Source organism: Ambystoma mexicanum, chromosome 5q (assembly GCF_040938575.1).
Source record: "Ambystoma mexicanum isolate Mex_15411 chromosome 5q, UKY_AmexF1_1, whole genome shotgun sequence".
Classification (NCBI taxonomy): domain Eukaryota; kingdom Metazoa; phylum Chordata; class Amphibia; order Caudata; family Ambystomatidae; genus Ambystoma; species Ambystoma mexicanum.
Genome location: NC_090933.1, coordinates 277,067,125 through 277,080,806, shown reverse-complemented (window position 1 = coordinate 277,080,806; position 13,682 = coordinate 277,067,125). Strand labels below are relative to the sequence as shown.

Below are 13,682 nucleotides of genomic sequence, written 5' to 3'. Positions count from 1 at the left end.
GTGGCTTCTCTTTTTCGAAGAGGAAGAGAAATTTCGGTGCAAGGACTCACTCGGGGAGCAGGACCTCTTCTGATGCTGCTGCTTATTTTCATTGCGTGAAGCCGCCCTTTCTTTGAAGCACTGGTCCACGCCATGCAACATCAAACAGGACTGCAGAGCCTAACCCTTCGCCTTCTGGACAAATGTGAAGAGTTTTGCTGCCCTTTTCCGGAGGGCCTTTGGCTGCGTGGACTGCCACGACCAGAAATCCTGGGTGTCTGGGTCTTCACCCAAGCAATAAGGACATATCCGGTGCAGATCTGAAACCAACATCTGCAAACTGCAGTCTGCACACGGCTTGAAGCCTGAGGCCTTAGATGGAGTAGCTATAGCAGAGAACAGTGTGAGCTTGACGAGCGTGTTTCCGATAGAGTGCGTGGATAAAAGGCGCCAACGGCATGCCTTGAGTGCGGTGCGTACAGGCATTGGGCAGAGCCAACGCGGAGCTCCCCGTCAGCGCAAAAGATTCCGGAAACAGCTGCACTGAGATAGGGATATATATCATAGATGAGGAATATGTGGGTGGAAACAATACATTAGAAGCTGTATTTAGGTTGGGATGTTACATTTTGAACTTAGTTCTAGAACAAAACCTTTGTTTTTCATTATAATGTGCGAATTACCATACAACAATCTGAACCAAGAGTATTAGTTGTTGCTGTACCATAAACTTCCACAGTTACCTGTTCAATGCTGTGTGCCAGGGCAAGCACTTCAAGGTTGATACACTTGAGTCAGAGCTGCACTTCAGAGAAAGTCTGTCATTTAAAAGATAAAAGCTCATTCTAGCAACAGCAGCCTTAACTTCTGCATGGGAAACCGCATGTGTGATCGAATTCAGGCAGTCTTGCAATCCACTGGCCATGTGTGTGACCTTCAGTGCAACAACGTCGTCTGTAGATAACTTCAATGTGTCTGAAAATCTGAAACCATATCAAGCAAGGTAGGACAGTGAACAAAAGGAGTGCCAGATGATTCTAAGAAAGAGGCATACAATTTAACAAATTACACTGTAAGAATGATCTGGATTATTGATAAAACATGCATGCTTCTTGAGGAATTACAAAACAAATTATTTAGGAATCGGTGGGAAAGAGGAGTTGCTAAAAGGGTATACTGGACATTTATCCTGAATGACAGTGAAAGGCACAAACATTATTAAATAACGGAAAATAGCACAAAATCAGCATCATAAATATGTACTGTTTGCAAACCAGGGATTAAAAGGTTTTCTTTCAACATTTACTCTGAATGTACACTTAACACCATGTAAAGACAGGAGGGGCAGGGGGGGGCATCTGTACTTCTGCCCACTATATAGTTGGGGTAGAGGCACAGAGCACCCCAGCCAAGGTTCTTTAATGGTAGATATGGACGGGGAACCAAAGATGAGACCCAGAGGAGGTGATGCAGGCTGGTTCTTAGGTACAGTGAATCATCAAGCTCCCAACAATGGAAAAGTCCACACACTTATGATAGTTGATAACAGTCCTTTTTATTAAAGGATAAAAGTCAGGTAAATATACACAAATAAATAAGTCTCACTTTGTATTAAAAATCTAAACGGGTAACTTAACTTAATATATATTGTAAAGGAAGGCATGGTATCAAAACATTAAGACAGACACAAGTGATCACAGTTCAAACAGTGTTTATTGAACTTCAATTGGGTTTGAAAAACGCCTATTCAATCCTAAATCTAAAGGTGGGAGCAAGCTACAACCATCAAATAATAACAATGCAGTCCTAGTGGTGTATTGTCAAAATAAAAGGGCCTATACTAAAACATATTGCCAATCATTACTTCTAAATACAAATAATGTGGGAAACAAGGTTATGCAAAAGAAAGGTGTTCATGAAATGATATGTCAGGATATTTAAGCCGTTGGTTTCCCTTCCTCACTTTTACAGCACGGAGCAAGGCGACACACTCAAGCTTAGCACACTCTCTGGCTTCTCCAGCACAAGATGCAGTTCAAATGCTCCACATCAGGGACTTCTGTGCCAAAGTCTCTTCGCCATTCAAAGTCCCTTATTTCAGAGTGCCTGATGCAACATAACAAACATTAAGGTCACATTAGGATTTTCACGTATCCAATTTCTCGGGTGGTTCACTGCTCACCCTGGGTTCCCCTCTGCCGGGATCAGACCCACCTTAAACTAAAACCTTCAATTAGTCTCCCTCCGCCGAGCTCGGACCAATTTGTCTACTTTCCAAACTTTCTTTACTTGATCAAAATCAAAGACTTTTGATTGTGTTTGGGATTTTTGCTTGACCCGTCGCAGGACCACTTCGATTCACAATTCTTTGCAGACATATAACCCTTTCAACTTTCACTTCTGTCACTTCTCAGGTGGACACCTTACAGACACCTTCGAATGAGCACCCACGTGGGGACGGACCACTCTGTCAAAGGTATTTTATCTTGGTTTCAAAGTTCAATCACTCATCAGCAGTTCAACTTTACAGACCGGTCTTGTATCGGTCTCCCCAACTCACCGGCTGTGTTTTCACTGACGCTGCTTTGTTCTTGGAGCAAAGGACGGTACCACGGCCGCTGGTGATGCTCCCCACCTTGATTATTGATGCGGGAGGGCAATGAGGTTATCTCATACACACAATGCAGGATTCTTCAGCGTGGTTTCCTGGTTTTAGGCTTCCTAATCTCAAGAACTCTGGAAAGTAAGGTTTCCATGTCAAAAAGGTCAAGGGAACTTCCCTTCTTGTGATCCCCTTTGGTTTTACCGGCTATAGTCTCCCATTCAGCTGCCGTCTTGAAACTGCTGTCTCCTCATGTGCTTTGCCTCGCTCAGAGTGTGCTCTCATTCTCTGCCTTTTATCCGTGTGGGGAGCTTAATGGAAGTAAGGTGTGTGTGTGTGTGATGGTCAGTAATTGCCTGACCATTGCATTGGGACACCTCGGGTATACTGCTCGGTGTTAAGCTTTTTGCAGTGGTCCCTTAGGGAACTGCACAGGTTTCTGCCTAAGACTACAGGTTTTGGCAGTAAACCCAATTGGTAGCAGTCTGTACCACCCAGATTTACCTGGTAGCTGTGGCTGAGCAGTCAGACTTCTCTCAAGAGGAGTTAGGCAGTACATAGTGTATACACATTAGGTACAAAAATACAGAAGCACAAGCAAACACTGACCACAGCTTGGGTATAGAAGTATATAATTATTTATTTAAAAACACACTTGTAAAAATACACTGGCACTAATAAGTCAAGCAAGTTCAAACACAGTCACTAGAAATATATATACCTCCCTGATTAATTATTCGACAAGTCTTAGGAAAAGAACACCACTTATTATCAATAGAGGTGAGCTCTTAACCAAGATGGCACTCCAATAATTATTTAAAAAGGGAAAGAAAAGGCAGAAATAGTAAAGCACACAATACCAACACTTTTAAAAGAAACACAGCAAGTCAAGAAAGGCAGACTCTACTGTAGAGCAAAAAGTTCATAGGCCCGGCCCACTCTTGGAGAGAGCAAGGCGGAATGTGCCCAAGATCACACAGTTGAAGTACACTTTAAAAGTCTTTGCAGATAGTTCAAAAGGAGTTGGGTCAGTTCGGAAAAGTTAGTTAACAGGTCCCAGGTCACCCCAGGATAGAGAGTCAAGGATTTACAGGACACCTTGAACAGTCTGTTGCAAGGGAAACCAGGCGGGACACAGTACCTGAAATGGTGAGAAAGCTCCAGCGGGGGCAGTTGCTTCTGGCAGCGGGTGCAAGTCAGTGGTTCGTCCAGGGGAAGAGAGTATCTCGACGTGGAGGAAAGCTGGAGGTCATTGCACGGCCAGGGAAGAAATCAGCCGTGGAGTTTCCCCGGTTAAAAGGTACTACCCTTTTATTCGCGGTAGTGGTGAAGGGTGGCTATCCGGCCGCTGGGGTGCTTGGCACGGGCGATTCGACCACGAGACGATCCAGGAAGGCGCAAAAAGGGCGAACTGGTTAACCCCACCAGTTCAAAGGAAGAAGACTCTCCAGGATGAAGATCTTCTCTGTCGTCGGGAAGTGGTGAGTCGGTTCAGCAGGGCTCCACCGGTGGTGTCGTCGTTGCAGGTCGGCTCAGCTTCTCCCTCTTCGGATTCTTTAGGTCCTGTGGCGACTTCTTAAGTTCCAGTCCCCAAAGCCCTGCTTTTATGCAAAAAAAAAAAAAACATTCACCAGTCCTAGCTGTCACTCAAACATGCTAAGTGGTGAGCCGAGCGGCTCACCACTGGGCCAATCACACAAGAGTGCGACTTGAGTTGCCGAGGCAACTCAGTCCAGGGTGCCTGTTCCCCCCCCTCCCTCACATCCTGTAGACCCAGACAGAGCAGCACCACTTTTGGAGGCTTCTGTGCAGAAGCCCGCCAAAAGTGGAACAAAGGGCTCGACTTGGATTGGAGTTACAGAGGCGAACAAAAACGCCATTTTAAAAACGAGTCCTGACAAAAAGACCCAACCGGGGAATAAATATTAAATAAATAACCAGGCGGTATCTTTAAACATTGCACCAAAAAAAGTGGTGCGTTTAAAATGACTGGGAAAATCCCAGAGGAAATATTCTGGTGGAATATTTCGCGTGGTAACCACTGCCATCAGCCAGAAACTCGACGAGGGGGGACTGCACAGTGCCCACTCGAAAAACAGACCCACGGGCAATCTAATTACCCTCACCAGTACTTCCACATTATGATGGTTTGTACTGGTTCTGTTCACAATTCAAGACTAGTAAAGTCAATGGTGACTTTACATGCCCTGGGAGACAGTAGTCAGTCCCAGGGTATGGAGTCTATGTTTGGGGGTCACTATGACACCCCTGTGTCACTGCACTGAGGGTGCTGTGTAACACATATACCAAAAACACATGAAGCCCTATGGAGTAAAAGACCCCATAGCCCATAAACACATTACAAAGTCAAAGGACATTCTCAAATCATGTCTAAGAGTGGGAGAAAGAGAGTCTCACTCTTAGCAGGAGAAAATAATAACCCCAAAAATCCAGCAAAGCTGCTGGGGGACTCACTAGGTTTGGGAAATTAGCCTTTACAGAGAATTCTCCCTAACACTCAGTGTATTGCTTTCGTAGTCTGATAGATGAGGAATCTGTGGGACGAAGGTGTCCATTAGAAGAACAAATGACGTGCCTCTTTGTAATGCTCTTTTGGATGGTCATTCCCCCCATAGATTCCTCATCACCCTCCCTTCCTGCCCCTCTTCGGGTAGCTAATTCACCTTAGTTCTGCAGTTACTTCGCATCAGAGTGCTAGGGAAAAAGTATGGCAATGAGGTCACGGGGCACAGCGCCTCTATATATAATGCCCCCGACATCATGTCGGGCATAGCGCGCAGTGGTTTTGGGTGGATCCGACGTGGAGCTGCCCAACTAGCGGCAGAAACTTTTACAAAGAGCAGCTGGTTCTTACAGATAGATGATATAGATGAGGAATCCATGAGAGGAGCGTCCATCAGAAAGAAAGTTACTGTGAGTTAAGTTTTTTGTTAATTTGTTTTTCTCCAAAGAGAAGGTAACGTTGAGAGTGAGGCTATCCTTCCTCCCAAAGGTTGTACATGACTTTCTTTTCTCTGAAAAGATCCATCTTCCTGTCCTTTTTTCCTTTGCCTCATCGTTTCAAGTTAGAGGAATGATTCCATTAGCTGGACCCGGTGCGGACCCTCAGCTACTACGTCTCTCGGACAACGGAGACCATGAAAGATGACCATCTTTTTTTTGGTTCTGCTAGTGCATGTGATGGCAGGTCTGTGACAAAAAAGACCTTGTCATGGTGCATCACCCTCTGCATTTCAGAATGCTACAATCTGGCTGATAAGGATGTGCCTGACGGTCTCAGGGCTCATTCAACCAGAAGGCTGCTACCACCTCGGCTCTCCAATGTGGGGTCCCTGTTCTGGACATTTGCCAGGCGGTTATGTTGGCTTCTCTGCACACGTTTACAAAGCATTATTGCTCGAATTCACAGTCAGCACATAGACTGTGATATTTTCAGTTCTTACTGAATTGTTATTTTTTAAAAATGTTCTTTTGTCTGTGTTCCATTCCTAAATGTAACGAAAAATGTTTGCTTACTTTTTTTTGTAATGAAAATGTTCTTTCTTAAAATGTTTGGATGTGTATGTCTGGAAGTATCTCATTGTGTCTTCTATTATGTTGGTGGGATACTCCTTTTATGAATGGCATATTTGTATACTAAATAAATATTGTGTTTCAAATGTATTTAATTTATTTAGAAAAGCATGTGAACGGGGGGGGGGGGGGGGGGTGTGACTTGGCGCCATGGCTGTTGGTCTGGCTCTGTAAGAGCTCCCGACAGTGGCCATGCGCCCAACCGAATATGCCCCAGTGAAGTGGTGTTACCAACCCAGACGGACTGAAACTCCAGGTTCGGAGATGCCGCGGTGCACAATCATCCACTTCTGACCGCTGAACTTGCCCGCAATCCAGAAATAATGCCGAGTTCCCCTGGGGAGGCGGCCGCAGTGGACACATTGCGCTCAATATGGTGGGCGCACCTCTGATGGGAGAGTCTTGAGGAGAGATCCGATCAGAGGCCTTCCGATGCTCACCGACTGGCTAATGTGGGCGCACCTGAAACGTCCATCCCACCGAAGCAGATCGGGAGAGCCGGTGCCCCCAGTAGACATAGGGCCACATACCCCACTGAACACCGACCACGAAGCGGCTTCCAGCCCTGCAGCTCGTCTGGGCTCGGCGGGAGGCACCTGGCTTTCACCATGATAAGGAGCAGGGACGGAGCGGATCTAGCGACGGCAAAAGAATGGCAACAAGAAAAACAGTCCCGGGGAACCCCTGGTTCTGCTACCCCCTACCCTGCTGGGAAATCCTCATAGGATTTGGAACCCACCTGGCAGAGCGGCTTGACCCGTCCGGGACAACACTGGATCCCGACCGAAACTTTGGAGTCCCAGCCGCCCCTCACTGTCACTATGACACCCCTGTGTTACTGCACTGAGGGGGCTGTGTCACACACTTCCCAAAAACACATGCAGCCCTATGGAGTAAAAGACCCCATAGCCCATAAAGCACATTACAAAGTGAAAGGACATTCTCAAATCATGCCTAAGAGTGGGAGAACAAGAGTCTCACTCTTAGCAGGAGAAGAAAATAAAGCCCAAAAATCCAGCAAAGCTGCTGGGGGACTCACTAGGTTTGGGAAATTAGCCTATACAGATAATTCACCCTAACACTCGCCCCCCCCTCCCTCCAAACCAAGGGACAGGAGGATTTAATCCACTCCTGGATGCATCTCATACCTCTAGTCGATGACATACATTCTAGAGAGACCATCAGCATTTTGGTGGTGACACCCTGACCTGTGCTCAATGATGAAATCAAACCCTTGAAGTCAGATTGACCATCTCAATAGTTTTGGGTTTTCCCCCTTCATTTGCATCAGCCATCTCAAGGGTTGGTGGTCAGTCTGAATAACAAAAGTAGAACCATACAAGTATGGCCTACACTTCTTCAGTGCCCACACCATAGCAAAACATTCTCTTTCAATTGTTGCCCACCTTGTCTCAGGATCCTTCAGCTTTCTGTTGATGAAGCAAATGGGGTGCTCCCTACCTTTCTCATCCAGTTGGCTAAGGACTGCACCTATACCTACATTAGAAGCATCTGTTGGTACAATGAACGTTTGGTGGTAGTCAGGAGCTCTCAGTACTGGTGCTTGGCAAAGAGCTTTCTTCAGGTTTTCAAAGGCCTGATTGCACTCCTCATTCCATCTGACCTTCTTTGGGAATTTTGGAGAGGAGATTACATTCAGTGGAGAAGCTATGGTCCCATAGTTTTCAATGAAATTCCTGTAATACCCAGTGAGGCCTAGGAAGGCTCTCACCTGAGTTTGAGTAGTAGGAGTTGTCCAATTTTGTACAGCTTCAATCTTACTGAGCCAAGGCCTTATTTCTCCACCTCCTACCTCATGCCCAAGGTAGACCACCTTACTCTGTCCAATCTGGCAATTGCTTGCCTTTATGGTCAGGATGGCCTTCCCAAGAGCCTGCAAAACATGTCCTAGGTGGTTAACATGCTCTTCCCAGGAGTGGCTGAACACTGCAATGTCATCCAAGTATGCCATGCAAAAGTCCTACATCCCAGCCAGAACCTGATTTACCATCCTTTGAAATGTTGCAGGTGCATTTTTCAGTCCAAAAGGCATAACCTTAAATTGGTATAAGCCAACTGGGGTAGCAAATGCAGTTTACTCCTTGGCATGGTAGGTCAGGGCTATTTGTCAATAGCATGACGTTAGATCAAATGTGCTGAGGAACTTGGCTGCACCAAGTCTATCCACAAACTCATCTGTTCTAGGCAAAAGGTGGGCATCAGTCTTGGTGACTGCATTAAGAGCTCTATAATCCACACAGAATATCAATTCTTTAGATCCTGCCTTTGGTACTAACACAACTGGGCTAGACCATGGACTAGTAGAGGGCTCTATTACCCCGAGGTCAAGCATCTTGCTGACCTCCCCTTTGATGTGGGATCTCACATTTTCTGACATTCTGTATCCTCTGCTTTTGACTGGCAGACAGTCACCAGTGAGTATATCATGCTGGCCCCAAGGGGTCAATCCTGGTGAAAGTGAGAACAGGGAGGCAAACTGATTTAACATAGATTTGCACTCCTCTTGTTTTGCTCAGGTGTCAGATTTGAAGAGAGATTTACTCCCTCAATCTTTTCATCCAAGGTTAAGCCTCTGAGGAGATCAGGGAGAGCTTCAATCTCTTGTTCCTCTTCTGTTGAAGCTAGAAGCAATGCTCTTACTTCAGGCCTGGAGACATACGCCTTTAGTCTGTTGGTGTGGAAGACTCTGTGAGCCTCCTTGGGATTGGCCAAGTCCACCAGATAGTTCACCTCTCCAAGTTTACCCACAACCCTGAAGGGTCCCATCCATTTATCTTGCAAAGCCCTCTGCCTTGTTGGGATCAGAACTAGAACTAGCTGGTCTTGAGTGAACTCAACCATGTTAACCTGAAAGCTGGAAAAGCTTTGGTCAAGCATTGGCATGATCAAAAGGCTATCATTAGCTTCTGCCATAATGTGTGAAATTCTCCTCTAGAGACCTATCACATAGTCAGTCACTCTGACTGGCTTGGGGGAAGGAGCACTCTTCAACCCCTCCTTAATCAGGGCTGTGAGAGAACGGGCCTCAACGACCGGTGGGGGGTGTCTGTACTTCCGCTCCCTATATGGTGGAGGAGAGGCACAGGAGACCCCAGCCAAGATTCTCTATTCGGTAGCAATGGTCGAGCAGTCAAGGCCTAGCTTCTCAGGAGGTGATGCAGGCTGGTTCTTAAGTACAGTGTATTCCCCAAGCCCCCACAAAGGAATATCCACACTCTGTATTGGTTAGAACACAGTCTTTATATAATCAAAAGTTAAGGTTATGTACATTTATCATAGTAACTCACTTTGTACTCCGGCAAAATCTACAATGGCAAATATTTACAATCCTAAAGTGGTACCACCCTAGATCTCATTACAGTGCATTAACAATACTATACAATGTCACACAGACCAATAGAGTGAAACCAGCAATAGAGAGAGGAGAGCAAATAAGATGGTTAAGCAATAGGCAGAATACTGGCCCCTACCACTGCGCACAGTTCTGTGTGGAGATCCCCCCCACCTGGCAACCTGTAAAACAAGATGCAACACACGCCCAGTCCATATACTGCTCTGTTAAGTCTTATTCTCTCCTATAATGTTTTTACCCCCCCAATGTACCTGGTGGAGTCGAGCTCCTCGAAGAGGCGTCGACAAACGTCGAGGAACTCGCTGTTCGGCGACGGGGAATCGACGGCCCTTCTTGAATGCCTTCCCTTTCAAGCGGGAGGCACGGGGCGTCGAACGTCCGTCGGCAAACGAGGTAGAACTATGTCGATGAGGCGGCAGCTTCGTCCGAGCGGTGCTCGTCGGCGTCCTGCAAGGCGGAGGTGTGCGGGGCACCTCGATGACAATAGTTCTGGACCGCAAAGATTGTAGAGACGGGGACCCAGCAAGGGAGTCGAGTCGTCCGAGTCTTTGAGGTCGTCGGGTGGCGGGAAACCCACCGGCAGGTTTCTCCTCGGCGCGTTGGTCGTCCTCGACTTTCTCCGGCAGGATAAGCAGTCGACGATGCAGTCGAGAGAGTCCTTCGATTGAATGTTCTTAGGCAAAGGAGTGGACGGCTCCAGTCGTCGGCGGCACGGCGTCAAGTGGTTCCCACGGCTGGGCAACACAACTTCGACGGGCCTCCAGCGGTTACACAAACCTGCGAACCCTGGTCGACGGCAATGGACTTCGACGGCGTCGATGTCCGGGTGCTTCACTTCGATCTCCTCGGCGGTCCCGTCTCGGGTCGACAACCTTTCGAGGGTCTGTCTTCCAGGGCGCTTCGGCGAAGATGGAGCGGTGCTCGATGGTCCCTCGGAGCACGGGAAGAGGGCGCCTTACCAGGTCCTCTCTCGGGTCAGCCCTCGACGAATTTCGACAGCGTTCGGATCGGTCGAAGCAAATGCCACAGCAAGTCTTCTTCTTCCAGCTGGACGTCGAGGATCAGCAGTTCCAGTTACTCGTAGAGTGGAGACTCAGCTCCCTGGCTGCTTCAAGAGCACAATGGTCGCTTCTCAACCAAAGGTCCCTTCTGAACACTTTTCCAGTGGTGAGAGGTCCCCAGATATACTATCCTCTCTCTCATCCACGCTGCTGGCACGCACTCAGCAGCCAATCATACTGCAGGGCATTCATGCAGTCAGTCAGCCAATCAGGCACACAGTGCATTCAGGCCACACTCCTCCCTTCCAGACACTCACAACAGGGAATGTGGATTGGGACAAGTACCCAGCCATTCAACACTACACACTGCATTGAGGCCAGTTTCGGGCAGGGCTGTCTCAGTCTTTGTCTCTCATGCCAGAAACCAGACAACCACAACAAGGAGTGTATATTGGTCACACACTCCATTCACCCAGGTCCCACCCACAGGAGGTACCCACAACATACAGACACTAGGAAGGCTCCAGCCAGTCTAGCTGGGCCTTCACAACAATACCATACATGGAACTTCCACCCAACAGCCAGTCAGGGGGAAGGGACAGAGACAGGGCTTCCCAGGACTTTGGGAAAACAAGACAACAGGCCATAGAAAGCAAGAGGCCACAGGGGCCATCTTGTTTCCTATCAGGAATCAACAGATCCCAATGGCAGGGCCGGGGTATCCCAAAATGGAGGACACCCGGAGCACCTGTCAATTTCAGCACGGAGCTGCCACCAGCCCATACCCTGCTCTGGGGTCACCCACAGGTACCCAAAAACATACACTAGGGGCACAGGGTTGTACCCCCTACCGATGGGTGCCATAAGTGTATCCCATGGGTCTGTTCACCAAACCAAAAAAGAGAGCTGCACTGCCAGGAGTCCCACATGGACTCCGGGGCAGAAAACATAACACACAGTAAAAACAGTAAAAGGACAAGGATTCAGAGGCCCTGTCCCTCAGATGCATTTCCAGCATCACAGTCGCCCCCCCCCAGACTGAGGTGGAGGGTGTCTAATCTCCCACGGGATAGACACCCTCATCCAGACGGTCAACATACCTTCTGGAAAGGCCATCTGCATTATCGTGACTCTTCCCTGGTCTGTGCTCTATGGTGAAGTCTAGCCCTTGCAGGCTAATGGACCACCTGAGCAATTTCGGGTTCTCACCCTTCATCTGCATAAGCCACTTCAGGGGCTTATGATCTGTTTGGACCTTGAAGGCAGACCCCGTAAGGTAGGGCCTAAAACGCCTAAGGCTCCAAACTATACTAAAACACTCCTTTTCAACAGTAGCCCACCTAAGCTCTCTACCCTTGAGTTGTCTACTAATGAATATGATAGGGTGTTCTCTCCCTTTGTCATCTAACTGGGACAAGACAGCTCCAATTCCGGTGTCGCAGGCATCCGTCTGGACGATAAAGGGTCGGCTGTAGTCAGGCGCACTCAACACAGGTGCCCTACACAGACTTTCTTTCAAGCCATCAAAGGCCCTCTGACAGTCTTCGGTCCAATTAACCTTCCTAGGCTGCTTGGGTGACGTTAGAGCTGTCAGGGTGGCAGCTATGGTCCCATAGTCTGCCATGAAATTGCGATAGTACCCAGTGAGGCCCAAAAAGGCTCTCACCTGGGTTTGAGTAGTGGGAGTCTCCCAGTTCTGTACATCCTGTACTTTACTGGCGAGAGGTTGGATTTGACCCCCTCCTACCTCATGACCAAGATAGGTAACTTTCCCCTGAGCTATCTGGCACTTGGTGGCCTTGATAGTGAGGTTAGCCCTTTTCAAGGCCTGCAACACCTTATCCAGATGAGTCAAATGCTCTTCCCAGGTGGAACTGTAGACGGCAATGTCGTCTAAGTAAGCCACACAAAAGGCTTCCAGCCCACTGAGCGCATGGTTGACCAATCTCTGGAAGGTGGCAGGGGCATTCTTCAACCCAAAATGCATGACCCTAAACTGGTAGAGTCCCTCAGGTGTTGAGAAAGCCGTCTTATCCTTGGCATGGTCCGTCAGAGCTATTTGCCAATAGCCTGAAGTAAGGTCAAAGGTGCTCACAAACTTGGCAGCACCGATGGTGTCCACGAGCTCATCAGCCCTGGGTAATGGGTGCGCGTCAGTTTTGGTGACGGCATTGACTCCTCGGTAGTCCACACAGAACCTCCAATCCTTGGTACCCGCCTGGGAACTTGCCTTGGGGACAAGGACCACTGGACTGGACCAAGGACTGGTTGAGGGTTCAATAACACCCAGATCCAACATCTTGGTGACCTCAGCCTGGATGTGGTTCTTGACGGTATCTGACATACGGTAGCACCTGCTTTTGACAGACACACTGTCACCAGTGTCAATTTCATGCTTACACCACGGTGTAAGGCCTGGCTTCAGTGAAAACAGAGAGGCGTACTGTTGGAGCAAAGCCCTACAGGCCCTCTGTTGCTCTGTTGTCAAATCTGGAGAGAGATGTACTCCCTCCACTGAGCCATCCTGAGGGTTGCTATGCAGCAAATCAGGAAGGGGCTCACTCTCATCCTCTTCTTGCCCTGAAGCTAGCAAGAGACATGAGACCTCTGCTCGCCTGTGGAAAGGCTTGAGCCTGTTGACGTGGAATACCTGAGGGGCTACCCCAGAGGCACCCATGTCAACCAGATAATTGACTTCGCCCATCTTGGAGATTATCCTGAAGGGTCCAGTCCATTTGTCGGCCAAAGCCCTAGGCTTTGTAGGCTCCATCACGAGGATTTCCTGTCCCGGAGTCCAATCCACTTGCGAAGCTTTAAGGTCATGCCAGTACTTATTCAACTCCTGGCTGGCCTTGAGATTTGCTGTTGCCTGACCCATCATTTGTGTCATCCTCCGCCTGAGGCCTAACACATAGTCCCCCACTTACTTGGCGGGACCTGGAGGAGTGGCTTCCCAGCCTTCTCGGATCAAGGCGACGGGCCCCCTCACGGGATGTCCAAAGAGTAACTCAAAGGGGCTGAAACCAACACCCTCTTGAGGTACCTCTCTGTAAGCAAACAGCAGGCATGGCAGGAGGAGATCCCATTTCCTCCTTAGGGGCTCTTCCAAAGCACCTAGCATGCCCTTGAGAGT

At 48.3% G+C, this 13,682-nt stretch overlaps 1 protein-coding gene across 1 annotated transcript in view; it reads right to left on the bottom strand.

Annotated features, from left to right (window-relative positions):
• RTTN (rotatin) overlaps positions 1-13,682 on the bottom strand; it is a 2,784,523-nt gene that overhangs the window by 1,306,907 nt on the left and 1,463,934 nt on the right. The window contains exon 26 of the mRNA XM_069620779.1: positions 723-962. Coding sequence (XP_069476880.1) covers positions 723-962 — 240 coding nt within the window. The remainder of the gene's footprint in view (positions 1-722; positions 963-13,682) is intronic.